Below are 15,194 nucleotides of genomic sequence, written 5' to 3' on the forward strand. Positions count from 1 at the left end.
AGCCACAGCTGCTGCACTTGTGGCTCAGAACCAGACGCTGCAGCAGACAGTAACCCAACTGAGCAATGCTGTGGCTCAGCTTCAGCAACAGCTTCAGCAGCAAGCTGCGGCAGTACCGCCACTGGCCACACCCAAGTGCCCGGTGAGCCCGCCAGAAAAGTTTGCGGGCAATGTGGAGGAGTTTCCTGTCTTCCTAGCCCAGTGCCAGCTGTACATCAGCCTGTGCCCCCGAGACTTTCCTGATGATAAGACCAAGGTGGGCTTCATCCTGAGTCTTTTGAAAGGCCAGGCGGCCAAATGGTCCACCCCTCTGCTCCTGGAACCGTCGCCACTGCTGCAAGACTACACTGGGTTTGTGGAGCGGCTCCAGCAAACTTTTGCCAACCCCGTTAAGGCTGAGAGTGCCAACCGGCTCATCCGACGGCTCCGCCAGGGACGGGGGTCCATGGCCACCTACGTGACGGAATTCCAGCTACTGGCTCAGGAACTTGCGTGGAACGAGGCAGCGCTGCAGGACCAGTTCGTGGAGGGCTTGTCCGATGAGGTTGCAGACGAGCTGGCCTGAACAGAACGCCCCAGTTCCCTTCAAAACCTTGTGGTGCTGTGCCAGCGCATTGACCAGCACCTGGAAGCCCGGAGACAGGCACGCAGTGAAGGGGCCCGGCGGGGAGGGGTGCCCCGGCCAGTGCCCGCCGGCCCCTACTCCGCCCCTGCTGCTCCAAAGGGGGTGGAAGGGGAGGAGCCACCAATGCCCCAGATGCCCTGCAGGATCGGATCCAGCAAGCTCAAGGCACGGACCCCTGGACACAACGCATCACCCAGGGACTACAGGACCCCGCGCAGCCAGACCCCCCAGGCTACCTCCTGCAACAGGGCCTCCTTACATATGAAGGCCGAGTCTATGTTCCCCCAGGTGCGCTACGGGGGGAGGTACTGCAGCTTGCTCATGACACCCCAGCAGCTGGTCACTTTGGGAGATACAAGACCTTGCACCTATTGTCCAGGGATTTCTGGTGGCCCCGTATGCAGGTGGACGTGTTCCGCTACGTACAGTCCTGTGATACATGCCGGTGGGCCAAAGACCTTCCAGGGAAGCCAACAGGACTGTTACAACCACTGCCCACACCCGAGGGGCCCTGGGAAACCGTTTCCATGGATTTTGTCACGGACCTGCCACCCTCTAAAGGGCATACATGCATTGCGGTGTTTGTTGACCTGTTCACCAAGCTGGCCCACTTCGTACCTTGCCCATCGCTGCCTACAGCCAAAGATTTGGCATACCAGTACGTCCAAAACGTGTTCCGGCACCATGGGATTCCCCGGCACCTGGTTTCAGATCGGGGGGTGCAATTTACTTCGCGTTTCTGGAAGGTCCTCCAGACACTGCTCGGAACCCAGGTTCATCTGTCCTCGGCCCATCATCCACAGTCCGATGGGCAGACGGAGCGGACCAATGCCATGTTGGAGCAATACCTGCGCTGCTACGTAAACTACCAGCAGGATGACTGGGCAGACCTTCTAGCCATGGCCGAGTTCGCGTATAACAATTCAGTGCACGCCTCCACACGCCAGACCCCGTTCCTGGCCACCTACGGATGCCACCCACGTTACTTTCCCAGAGCAACACCAAACTCATCAGTACCATCAGCAGATGACTTCGTCCAGGAGCTGCAGGCCCTACACCTGGTTCTGCGAGAACAGTTGGACCGAGCCAAACGGGCCTACAAAGCAACCGCAGACCGGCGACGGCGGGAAGGGGACCCTTTGAAGGTGGGGGACTCGGTGTGGCTTTCCACTCGGCACATTCGGTCACAGCGGCCCTCCCAGAAATTGGACCACCGGTTCATCGGGCCCTACCGAATTACCGCCCAGATCAATCCTGTGGCCTACCGATTGGAGCTCCCGCCAACACTCCGGATCCACCCCGTGTTCCATCGCTCCCTGCTCACCCCGGTAGCACCTCCACACCCCCTCTGTGAACCTGTACCACCGCCTCCCCCGGTCCTGGTGGACGGACAGGAGGAGTACGAAGTAGAACGGCTCATGGACTCTCACTGGCACCGGGGCCGTCAGCAGTACCTGGTGGAATGGAAGGGCTATGGACTCGAGGATAGATCATGGGAACCGGCCGAGAACCTCCATGCACCCCGCTTCATCCGCCAGTTCCATCGGACCTACCCCAGCAAGCCCGGACCCTCGGGTGGAGGGGGCCTTGGGAGGGGGGATGGTATCATGAGTCAGCCCCAGCCCCAACTGGCCACCTTACCTAGTGCCTCAGAGTCCTCCTCAGAGTCCTCCTCAGAAGATGAGCAGGAAGGGCCAGCAGGATCTCCTCTGGAGTTGGAACCCCTTGCAGAAGCTATGGGAGAGGAGGAGCAGCCAGAAACTACTGCTGCTGCTCCAGAGGGAATTCAGCAGGAACAGCCTGGAGCTTCTGCAGAGACTGTCAGGGACGAGGAACAGCCAGAAACCTCCACAGAGGCTGTAAGAGACAAAGACTCCCCCAGGGCAAGAGCGAAATCCGAGCCTCTGGGGCCAGCTGAAAGGAGGAAACTTAGAGATAAGGCAGCGTTCCTGGAAAGGCGGAGGAGTGGCCGGCTACTAGCACAACGCCGGGCTGGGCTGTTCAAGGGAGAGGCAACAGCTGCCCCTCATTAGGACAGCAATAAAGGAAGACGCTGGGAAGACCAAAGCGTGGAAGCAACTCAGCTCGCCACTCCCTGCTACCTGGACGTTCATGTGCCCTGCTCTGCTGCTTGCTTGGACTTTGACCTTGGCCTGCCTATTGACTACTCTTCTGCCTGCCCCCCTCTCTCTCTGACTGATAGCCTGATCCTGACACCTGGCCTGACTCCTGGACCCCGGTTTGCTGTCTGGTAATCCTGAACTCCTGCCTGCTGTGTTCAGCCCTGCAGTACCAGTGAGCCTCCTGCCTGTTGTGCCCAGCCCTGTGCGCGACAATAAGCATCATTGAGGAAGACGCATCATCCCGCTCTTTACCTCACAGAAGGAAATACCTTTTCTGAAATGCACATCCTGCAGGCCCACAGACAGAAACTTTAGAAGGGGAAGTGAGTAGACTTGGTTGCCAAGTTTCCATTATCCTCAACCCTAAGATACACTTCAATTTTATTTGAGCTTTCTATCTACTGTATCCCACGCTCTGCTTCCCAAATGTGTATCCCTATTCCAGTATGCATACTTTACATTTTTTTTACCCAGGTGGAGAACCTGGCACTTGTCCATGTTAAATCTGCCCACTTTCCCAGGGTGTTCAGATCTCATTGAATTTTATCCCTATCTTCCCTATAGTTTGCTATAGAGATGGGCACGATCCGCATTACGATCGGAAAAAACCCATGATAATGGCGATCGTGTGATCGTGACCCGGCGGATCATGATCATCCACGGCCAATTATCCAGCAATCGGGAGAGGCCTGGATCATTGCATTCGGGCTTGGATTGGGGAGCCAGACACTCAGGCACCCGCAATCTATTCCCCTGGCAACGGAGCCAGGGGACAACCTGAGCTCCGTTTGCCCTCCTTCTGTCGCCCTGGAAACCTGAATGGAAGCCCAGCTTTCCTTGATCATCAGGGCTTCCTTTCAACCATGGAGCAGCAAAGCAGTCACAAGTTCGGAGAAGAGACCCAGGGGAGGGAGGGGGAAGGGGGTGTTCTGTAGCCATGGGCACTCCAATCTCATCCCTGCAAACCCTGATAGGCAGCTCTGATGGCCAAACACAGATCTCCTGTGTTGCTGAATGGGACCTGTGGGGAGGCGGCTCGTCACCGCCTCCCCGTGCCCGCCAGGCCCGGTGGCCGCTGCCACCACCCACCTTCCCACATAGCTGGGAATAGCAGCGCAGCCCGCTTTGGCCTCCACAGTCCACGATCCACGATTCAGGAACAGGAGATGATTGGTGTGGATTGTTAATTCGGGATCGTCGCCGGCGCCGATCCACGATCAGCTGGATCGTTATTTTTTTTTGGATCGTGCCCATCTCTAGTTTGCTACTCCTCCCAATTTGTTGTCATATGCAATTTTAATGAATAATTAATAAAAATATTGAAAAGCACAGAGGCCAGAACCGAGCTCTGTGACACTTCACTGGATACCTCCATCCAATCAGATGTGATGTCATTGACAACTACGTTTTGTGTCCAATTATCCAGCCAGTTCCCTATCTATCTAACCATTCTAGACCCCAGTCCTCAGTCCTAAGTTTACCCATCAGAACATCATGAGAAACCATGTCAAAAATCTTACTGAAATCCAGGTCCTTTTCGCCCCGGGACTTTGAAGCATTTCAGTATCTGTTCTGTTCCCCATATTTGCAGAAGTTTCACATTTGCAAGGTGATCATGGGACACAGTAACAATGTTTTTCTGTGGTATCCTCAATTTCCCCCATGCGGACATACTGTGATTGTATTTTGAAGTGGCTGCTGAGTTGCATCTGGCCCGATTAATATCAGTGTGAAATCTACACTCCCCTTCTGCTTCTCTTCTCCCCCTCTCCTTTTCCCCAGGAGCTAATTGGTCTGTGTGGAATTAACTACTCCCACCCTTTGAACTCCTTTTCTGCCATTTTTATCAGTAAAGCGAGGTAAGGGCCAAAAGGTTGCTTTTCCATCGGCTTCCCTCGCCCTGGGTATGCAGGCACAGTCTTATTTTTCTTCCAAAGCTGTGAATGATTCCTAACATTGCTGCTTATCCCCTGCTGGCTTTAAAAGCCAGTACAGAGACAGGTTAAATGGCTGCTTTTCCCTTCCTTACTCAAGGGTATGTGCACTCTTTCCCCCCGCAAAACCAGGAATGAGTTATATAACGTTTCTGAGTTGTAATGTTACTGTACATTTCTCCTGGCTTTAAATGCCAGGAAAGGGTTAAATGGCTGCTTTTCCCTTCCTCCTGGTGTCTTCTGCTAATTCCCACCAAAAAACAAGCAGCAGGGAAGCTGCCAGGGGAGGGTGAAACAGCAGCATTTTAACCATTCGCAGGGTTTGGCTTAAAAAAAAAGAGAGTGGAACAAGCACAAAAAGTACATTTTCCTCCAGAACTCTTCCACCAATTGCCTCTCAAGTGGGCACGGGACAGCCCAAAAAGCAAATGTACAGGAGAGAGGATGGTTCCAACATTGTAACTTTACTATGCCTACTCAATTTTTTTTAAAAAAAGCATGACGTGAATTGCAAAGCCCTGAAAGCCTGAAACTGCACTGAGTCTTCAAAGCCCGTCTAAAATGAAAAGCAAGATACCAAAGCAAAACTGTCTCGGACATTGTGGAACATGTTGAAGCCACTGAAATTGTGACAAATGGTCATAAATGGTGGTTTAAACAATAAGTGTGAAAAGGGCCCCAGATAAACTACATTGACAGCATTTCCATGAACCAGTAAGCCTTGACCTGGTAGTTACCTTTGAGCAGTGAATTTTTTTTTTGTCTAGAAAAGTGTTCAAATCCTTCCATTTAGCCATCTGTTACAGCAGAATGAATTACTTCCACTTCACTTTCAGACATGAAAGATTTCCAAGGGATTTTGGGGGGGGGGAGCATTGGGAGATGAATGAAGGAATATTCTATTTCTATGAAGAGAGAGAGAACTTGCTTCTCAAGAAACAAGGATTATATTCTGAATTCTCCTGATCAGCTAATTTTCAGAATGCCCCCCAGTGCCTGAGCAATGCCATAAATCAAACCAAGATGCACCCCAAAAGGTTTACTCAGGTGTAAGTTCCAAGGCATCCACCTGGACTAAATCGAGACATTGGCTTCCTTTCTTGTTACCAATGCTAATTTCTCCAGACCCATTACCCCTCTGCATACCCCGCCCTGTTCAAGCATACCTGCCATTGTCATTCACCGGCTGTTAACATTCTGCTTCTGCAATCACTCCACTCTCCAAGATACAAGAACAGATGGACTCACATTCTAGCTGTATCTGAAGAAGTGACCTGTGGCTCACAAAAGCTCATACCCTACCACAATTTTTTAAACTCTTATAGGTGCTACTGTACTCTTTCTCTTTTCTACTGCTACAGACAGACTAACACGGCTATCCAGCTTGATCTATCTTTGAAGTCCCATGTTATTCAATATTGCTTACTCCCAGGGAAGTGTCTTTAGAATTTCAGCGTATGATCGAAGTCTGTATATTCCCCCTTTCAAACATTTCCAAAGCTGATAGGTGGGGAAGGGTCTTTCCTTGTGAGAACCTGATTGGCACCATTACAGAAGCTGCTTTAATGAAACGAAATAGCAATTTCCAGGTGTATTTCTAGCTCATTTGTTTCGTTTTGCCTACTCTGACAATTCAGTTTCTTGCACACTTAAATCTTATCATGGGAAGAACTGTGACCCAACTTCTGCATGATACAGGAATCTGGAGGTCTCGTGAAGTGACGCTACCAGAACAATTTCTTAGGCTTACGGTTGAAGCTTCCTTGTCTTTGGAAGCAAGGACACTGAAACCACAGAAAAATTAGAAATAGCTTCTGGTGACTCAAATTGTCCAGCATGTCCAAAAAATACAAGGATATTTTTTTAGATGATCAAAACAGCCTCATGTTACCACAGTAGCCTAGTAATAGTAGAGCTTAATTTATAACCCAGACCTAGTTATGTCAATAAAGCCTGGACTAATATGTTACAGATCTTTAAATTGACAGGCCTTTTAGAGCAGGCTAGAACTTAAGTTGCTGGTTCCTTCTGAGCTGCTCTGTCATGATAAAGTGGATCTTCAAAGGTCTCTGATCAAGAAGTCCTGATAAATCTGTGTGAAAACCTTTCTGTGGGTTACATTTCCAAACAACGTACTCTGCAGTCTTTGAGCACATCCCAAGGAAGTGAGCTAGATTTTGTTTTCAATCAGACATTCTTGTTTCCTTCCAGTAGAGATTTTTAAATATGAGGAACACTTGACTTCCCCACACAGTGTACTTGAATTTCCCTCTGGGAGGGCAGAACGTTTTGTTCTAGCTTTCTTCTGCGTATATTAGTTTTTTATATGAAGGGAACAGTTTGGAATGGAGAGTTTAAATGCTGTGGACATACAAAACTAGTTTCTCTTGGAATGGTTGTCACTTTTCTAAGTGTCATTTTGGGGCTTTTTTCCCTAGAGTGAGCTGAATGGATTGGCCAAGCAGTGTGACCTTCAACCCCGGGAAGTGGAGAGATGGTTTCGATCCCGTCTCAACCAAGACCAGCCCAGCTTGACACAGAAATTCTGTGAAGTCAGGTGAGCAATGAAGAATGTCATGCTTCTGAATGAGAGCAGAAAGGGATTCGGGAGAAGGGCAGATCTCATTTGTTGTAATGGCCACTCCTTGGAGCTGCCCTTGAGAAATGTTTGGAAACTTCAATTGATGCAGAATGCTGCTGCCAGGTTTTTGACTGGAGTGGGTTGTAGATATGATTTCACTCCAGTTTTGGCTCGTAGGAGTGGGCATCAAGAATTTTTTTGTTTCAGTTATGGGTCTGGGGAGTCCAGAGTAATTCCATTCGATTCTGGTTTTGTTCCAGCTGGGGTGGTATTGGCTCATCTCTGATGCATTTTTTTCATGAGTTTTGGTCTGTTCCATATGCATTGACTGCACATGTGCAAACGCATGCTGTTCTTTTCAAGGGTGGATGGGGAAATGAGGGAATTGTTTTTTCATTTAACAGCACTAAAATCACACAGAACATTGTCCTCCCTCTGTGTACACAATGATGGGAAACTTACTGGCAAAGTGGCACTAGCATGGCTCACAAGCAGGAGATTGCCCCATTGCCATACAGTGCAGCACAGTGAAATTTTAAAAAATCAAAATGTTCCTGCTTCAATGACAAAGCCAATAAATTATTACCATTGAGTCTTGCTGTTATGCCATGTTTTCCTGTGGCTTTTAATTTCATTTTCACAATGAGGGGAAAGTGAATCTTCCTCACAGTAATCTGCTTTGCAGAAACCAAGGACTCCCTGTTTTAACCCGCTGGCCAATGGCCTATCCTTGCACTGTGTGTAAAAGCACATATAAATGGGTGTGTGTGTGTGTACACGCTAAATGTTGGTTTTTCCTTTACAAGAAGAGAAGTAGAGGGGAAATGGTCCTCTTTCCCCCCTATTTTTTATTAGTAAAAGTAGGAGACTGGACAGGTTGCAGGCTGCCGGTCTCCCTTTCTGACTAAAACCTGGGCTTTTTTTTGAGGGGAAACCCTCCGGAATACCATTCTGGCAGCTCTAGAATCTGCCCACATGATTGCTTCATCCCTGCGGGTTCTGCATAGGAGGTTTACCAGCTTTGAGTTCATTCTGCTTTTTTTCATTTGTGAGTGAGGGGGGGGGGGCTGAGGCCCAGCATGGCCTCTGCAGAGGATGGTAAGCTGCTTTGAGTTCATTCTGTTTTCATTCATGGGTGAGAGAGAGAGAGAGAGAGAGAGAGAGAGAGAGAGAGAGAGAGAGCGGGCTGCGGCCCAGCACAGGCTCTGCAGAGGAGGGTAAGCTGCTTTGAGTTAATTCTGCTTTATTTTTAAATTTGTTAGTGAGTGAGGGAGAGGGGGGCTGGGGCCCAGCATGGGCTCTGCAGAGGAGGGTAAGCTGCTTTGAGTTCATTCTGCTTCCATTTGTGAGTGAGAGAAAGGGGGGCTGGGGCCCAGCATGGGCTCTGCAGGGGAGGGTAAGCTGCTTTGAGTTAATCCTGCTTTCACAAGTCAGCGAGTGAGAGGGCAGGGCTCGGCACAGGCTCTGCAGAGGAGGATAAGCTACTTTGGGTTCATTCTACTTTTTTTTCATTTGTGTGAGAGAGAGAGAGAGTGCAAGGAGAGCTACTGGGGCTTGCTCTCCAGAGGAGGTTAAGCTGCTTTGAGTTCATTCTGCTTTCTTTTCATTCAGGGGTTTCTGTGCATGTGTGTGCTGCTTTGAGTTCATTCTGCTTTAGTTTCATGGGGGTGTGGGGCTGTGGGGGGCTGTGTATGTGTGCATGCTACTTTGAGTTCATTCTACTTTCTTTTCATGGGGATGGGTGAAGCTGTGAATGTATGTGTGTGTGTTGCTTTCATTCTTTTGTTGACTGAAGTTGACATTGTTATGTTTCCCACAGCTTTTGAATGCAGATTGGTTCTGTGTTAGTTAAACACATCAGTTATGGTTATTTGTATTAGTTAAAAATCAGTTAATCTCATTCCAGTTTTATGCTAGGACTGGATAGCTGTGTCCAAGTCACAGAAGGCTTTCATCAATATATTCATAAGCAGATAGGTGTTCTTATGTTTTAATAGCTGTAACTCAAATGGTTCTCCCCACCCTCAGCTGATTAACATCACTGAAATGGCAGAGGACAGATGCGTGTTAAGGAAGTTTTTATGAATATTGTTTGTCTGGGACATTGAAATATTTATGAGCATTTCACAATGTCACAACAGCTTAGCCATTGGTAAGGTAGAGTTGACAGGCAACAAAAAAAAGCCATTTTATACTAAGGATAAATCTAATGCAGCTAAAGTTGAGTATCTAATTTTGAATTGCTCCAGTAAAGCAAAACCCGCCCTGAAAATTTGAAAATTCAATATTCATTAGATTAAGAATTTCAGACTCTGTATAATTTTGAGAAAGAATTTTGGATTCCCCCCCCCCCTATGCTGGCAGAGGGAATCTGTTAGAATTTAGATTTGTGAGATGGGTTTTGGATTTTTAGAGGCCCCCTCATTCTTGCATATTTTAAAATATGATTTTAAAGAAATCGAATGTTTGGGAAAGGGAATGGAAGATTTCATTTTTTGTAGAGGATACAGAAAGGGAAAAAAACCCTTTTCTCATAATAGTGTAATTTTCCAAGCTTACTAACATTTATCTCGTCATCTCTGTGAGTTAAGAACTGAAAAGAAACACACATTTTGGTGTGTGTGTGGGGGGGCTCATTGCAGTCTCATTTCCAGAATGTGTTCTGCCATTCCGAAAGTTGCTTTAATGAGCCAAATCAGCAACAACTGTGTGTGTTTTTTAGCTCATTTTTTCTGTTATGCACACCCCTAGTTTCCGTTCTGTTTCTGAGCACAATTCAAGGTGCTGATGCTGACCTTTACAGCCTGAAATAGCTTGGGACCAGTGTACCGGAAGGACTGCCTACTCCTTTATGAACCTACCCCACAGTCATTTTCTGGGGCTCTACTTTCAGTGCCCCTCCCTTCTGAGATTAGGCAGGTGGCAACCTGGGAGAGGAACTCTGTGCTGGCAGCAAAATTCTGTAAGTCTCTCCCCAGGGAGACTTTTTTGTCCATTTCTGTTGCCATTTTCCTGTTTTGTCCGCTTTTCCCTCTATGATCCCTTCTTCCTGCACTATTTTTTACTAGCAGTATTTACGTTGCTGTATAAGTATTTCTGCTTTGGTTTTCATTATGTGACTGCATTTGACTGTAATAGGTTTTAAAATATGTTTTTATTATGTATGTTTTTAATCTGTTAGCTGCCATGATGGCCCTGACTGTAAAGAATTTTTAGATAAATAAATACTTCTTTTATTTATTTTTTAAATAAATAAATTTGGGATTCCTGGAGCATAAGATAACTTCTCTTGTTAGAAGAATTGTTTTAGATGTGAATTGCTGTGTCAGACCAAAGGGACTCCCAGCTGTTCTTTTTACCCCAGCCAGCTACATGCTTCTGGGAAGCAGGACATCAAGGCCTGTTCCTGCTGTTTGCATGAGCAACTGGAAGTCAGAGATAGACTGCATCTGAACTTGGGGATTCTATCAGCTACCTTGGCTCATAGCGGTAGATCAGCCCCCAAAGGATGAGAAGAAGGTGGATCCAAGTTCTGGAGCAGCCAAATGGCCAGCCAGATACTTCTGTCAACAGCTGTTCCTTGTTGAATGGCCCCAACATCTGGTGTTCAGGAAGAGACTGTCTCTGAACATGGAGGCTTTGTTGAGCAGTTAATACATACATCTGTCCATCATGAAGTGATCTAATCGCTCTTTAAAGTCAGCAAGCCATTGCTGTGTCCTGCAGCAGAGAGTTCTGTAAATTAAATAAGTACTTTCATTTTGTGCTAGAGTCCTTGAATTCTGGTGATTTCAGAAAATCTTTCCACTCTGAAAGAATATTCTTTTATTGAATTAGCAGAGGTGGTCCCTAGGGAGCACGTAAAGCTCTCTTCCCTTGGCTCTTCGCTCAGCTGAGTCCTGACATCTACTTTTCTTCTTGTTTTGTAGCTGGAGGAGCACCTTCTATGTAACTTCCTGCATCATGTGCCTGATTATCCTGCATGATGTGAGTATGGAAACCCCTCCCAGTTATTTTAAGGGCATTTGGAAGTATACCGTGGGTTGTAATTGAAGAGTGCCTCAATTGGTTCTTTGAAGAGGCAGTATAGGATTAGTCTAAATAAATATAAACTTTGGTTGTTGTGGATTTTATGGGCTTTATCGCCATGATCTTGGCATTGTAGTTCCTGACGTTTCTCCAGCAGCTGTGACTGGCATCTTCAGAGGTGTAGCACTGAAAGACAGAGATCTCTCAGTGTCAAACTGTGGAGAAGATGCTATCAGGTAATTTATATCTACTCAGGAAGGTGGGTTTGGGTTGCATCATCCTATAAGAGTTTCCCAGGGTGTGGAATGCTAATGCTTCACTGTTTCCCGAGGAGGTTCTTTTGCATATGGATTGGTGCTTGGTATGTTAATCTTATCTGCTGGGCTATTGTAAGATGTAGAGTATTTTTTTAGCCTGGTGTTTTTCAGGACTGGAAACCACGCTCTATTCATTCTTAAATTCTCTTCTTTCCTGTTGTTGTGCTTATGCTTATGAATTTCAATGGCTTCCCTGTGCAATCTGACAAAGTAGTTGGAAGTGTTGTTCAGTATTTTAGTGTCTTGGAATAAGATACTGTGTTCTGTTTGAGTTAGGCTATATTCAGCCACTGCTGATTTTTCAGGTTGGCCAAGTCTGCAGTGTCTTTCAAGTTCTTTTATTCTTGTCTGGATGCTATGCTGTGTGGTCCTGATGTAAACTTGTCCACAGCTGCAGGGTATGCAGTATACTCCTGCAGAGCTGAGGGGGTCTCTACTGTCTTTTGCTGATCGTAGCATCTGTTGTATTTTTCTGGTGGGTCTGAATACTGTTCGTAGGTTGTGCTTTTTCATAAGCTTTCCCATCTGATCAGTGAGTCCTTTGATATATGGCAAAAACACATCCTGTGGGAGACTGTTTTTCCTTAGTTGTTTGATTTATCCTTGGTTTAATCGCTGTTCCAATTTCATTTCTGGAGTAGCCATTTGCTTGAAGTGCATGGTTTAGATGATTAATTTCCTCATTGAGAAAGTGTGGTTCACATATCCATCTTGCACAGTCTACTAATGTTTTTATTATGCCTCTTTTCTGTCGAGGGTGGGGCTTGGAGTTTTTGTGTAAGTACCGATCCGTGTGAGTTGGTTTCCTGTAGACCTTGTGACCTAACTGAAAGTTTCGTTTGCTGATGACCAAGGTATCTAGAAATGGGAGTTTACCCTCGATTTCTTTCTCCATGGTGAATTGTATGTTCAGGTGGATATTGTTGAGGTCAGCGTTCCCGCTAATGTGAGCACATGAGCAATTGCTCACAGATTCTGACTCCTCTGCTCACAGATTCTCAGCTGTAGCTCACAGGTATTTACTCTCAGGCAGCCCCACCCTCCACTCAGCTGGTGCCAGCATGTAGGACCAATAGGGATGGAGCAGAGATGGAGCCTTGTCCCACTTCTCTCCTTCCTTCCTGGCTGGGCAAGGAGGCCAGAGGGCTGGGGCAGATGCTCATTGTGCCCACTGATGGCCAGATGAGGAGAAGACCATTGTGGTGCTGAAGGAAGCTGATTCTTTGCCATTGACGAGGCTTCCTTTTTGAGGGCTCTTCCAAAGTGGCTTTTACAGCTTGAAATGCAGACTCGGCCAAGAACTGGATCTGGCTGCCTTGTCTTGGTAAGCTGAGCGTCTCCATCTAAAATGAAATCAATGGGCGTAGACCAGAGTAACTCTGCATAGGATCGTGCTGTTGGGGGTTTATTTTACCGCTTTGGGGCTGGCTCCAACTTGGCTCTCTCATTTTCCCTTTTTAAGCTGCCTTCATCTTTGCAGGCTCACAGGCTCACAGCCCTTCTTTGCTCCCACCCCCAAATCTGGATCTGATGCTAAAGTGCGCCTCCAAGGGCAGCTGTTCCTGATTTGCCTTCTTTCCTGCAGCAGAAGCCAAGGGAAGGCTTCCTTGTTCACAGGGGAGTCTGTAGGTGCAGAATTAAACAGGAAGCCTGTTTGCAGGGTTTGGGTCCAGTGGCACCTTCAAGACCAACAAGATTTTCAGAATAGGAGCTTTCCAGAGTCAAAGCTCTCTTCTTCAGATATAAAGAAAAAGGGAATTTGAATTCTCAAAAGCTTATACCCTGAAAATCTTGTTGGTCTCTAAGGTGCTAGTGGACTCCGATCCTGCTGTTCTACTGCGGACTAAGATGGCTATCAAACTGAAACTCTTTTGGTGCCACAAAGTCTCCTCTTTCACTTTGTTCAAAACCAGAGGTTACTGGCCAACTCCACAGGTTTAGGTTTTGATCTTGTTCATGTTAACTGGCTTTCAACCTAATCAGGGCTTTTTTCTGGGAAAAGAGGTGGTGGAACTCAGTGGGTTGCCCTCGGAGAAAATGGTCACATGGCTGGTGGCCCCGCCCCTGATATCCAGACAGAGGGGAGTTTAGATTGCCCTCCATGCTGCGATCTAAACTCCCCTCTGTCCGGAGATCAGGGGGCATGGCCACCAGCCATGTGACTATTTTCAAGAGGTTCTAGAACTCCGTTCCACCGTGTTCCAGCTGAAAAAAAGCCCTGATCCTAATGATGATGGATTGAAGCATTTTGGAAATGTTACCTCCTATCATCCTGACTTCTTAAAAATTATGTTGTTTTCTGTTTGTGAGCCACCTCAAGCAGCTCTCTGTACAGGTGGTATATAAATATTCTAAAGAAAAATCAAAGCTTGCAATTCTGTATTTGCATGTCCTAGCCCTTTGAGCTGCAACACTGTACAGATCTTGTTTATTTGCCCCAGAAAACTGGCAAATGGACTTCAGGCTATTTAAGTTGCATGCACAAAGTTACTAAGGTGCCAGGTTTGCCATTCCTGAGCTTCTGTCTAAAATGAAAGGGGTAGATGAACCACATTTTCTTTGTGACATGGAGAATAATAGAAGTCTATGAGAGAGATACTGCATTTAGACAGCTTTTATGTATTTTGTAATTGTCTAAAGCACAATTGTCCCAAATTTCAGATTTCCAGGTGCTTGTACAGGGTATTGGCTAACTCCCTGAGCTGAGAAATCCACAGTCAGAATCACACCTGAACCACAAGAAAGCCAGAAATGTAAAACAGAAGTCCAGTGGCACCTTAAAGACTTTTATTTCAGTATCAGCTTTTGCAAGTCACTGCTCACTTCTTCAGATGCAGAAATCAAACTTAGAATCCTTCTTACGGGGCAGGTTGGACGAGGCAGGGATTAAGATCAAGGATGAATTATGTCATGAGTCTTTCAAGTGCAGATTCATTATGTTAAAAAAAGAAAACATAAGAATGATTCTCAGGTTGATTTCCATACATATCTGAAGAAGTCAGCACTGATTCACAAAAGCTCATCTTGAAAAAAAAGTGCTAGTCTTTAAGCCGCTGGGTGTCTGCTTTATTTTTCAGCAATGGACTAACAGCTACCCCTTTGCAATCAGCATGAACATATCCATTTTTATACAGAAGTACACTCTGATTTTGTGGTCCTTTCACTTAATGACACTAGATGGTCTTGGACAACTACTTTTTATTGTTAATTTGTTTTGATTGTAATCAAAATGTATTACATGGTTTTTGGTTTTGGATTCTACAGAAGCTAGAAATCAATGGGCTTAGATTGGAGTAACTTAGTACAGGATTATATTGTAAATCTCTCCACCTATCTGCTGCAATCTTGTTGGAATAGAGAAGGCTAACATGTGCCCAGGATGGGATACAGAACCTAGGACATGTTCTCAGATATATTTATATATCAAACAGTTAGGAAGGAGAAGTATTAATAACTTTACCTGAAGGGTAATTTAGTTTGATATTTAGAATCCATGTATGAATGACTGCTTGAATTGTTGCTTCTAAGCGAGAAACAATACACATTAGTTTGTAGTTTGTTTGTTGTGTTTGTATGTTTTGTATG

At 46.4% G+C, this 15,194-nt stretch overlaps 1 protein-coding gene across 1 annotated transcript in view; it reads left to right on the forward strand.

Moving 5' to 3' along the window:
- LOC129330252 (ceramide synthase 4-like) overlaps positions 1-15,194 on the forward strand; it is a 131,094-nt gene that overhangs the window by 71,745 nt on the left and 44,155 nt on the right. The window contains exons 4-5 of the mRNA XM_054980289.1: positions 7,121-7,239; positions 11,193-11,250. Coding sequence (XP_054836264.1) covers positions 7,121-7,239; positions 11,193-11,250 — 177 coding nt within the window. The remainder of the gene's footprint in view (positions 1-7,120; positions 7,240-11,192; positions 11,251-15,194) is intronic.

The sequence above is a fragment of the Eublepharis macularius genome, chromosome 5 (genome assembly GCF_028583425.1).
Source record: "Eublepharis macularius isolate TG4126 chromosome 5, MPM_Emac_v1.0, whole genome shotgun sequence".
Lineage (NCBI taxonomy): Eukaryota > Metazoa > Chordata > Lepidosauria > Squamata > Eublepharidae > Eublepharis > Eublepharis macularius.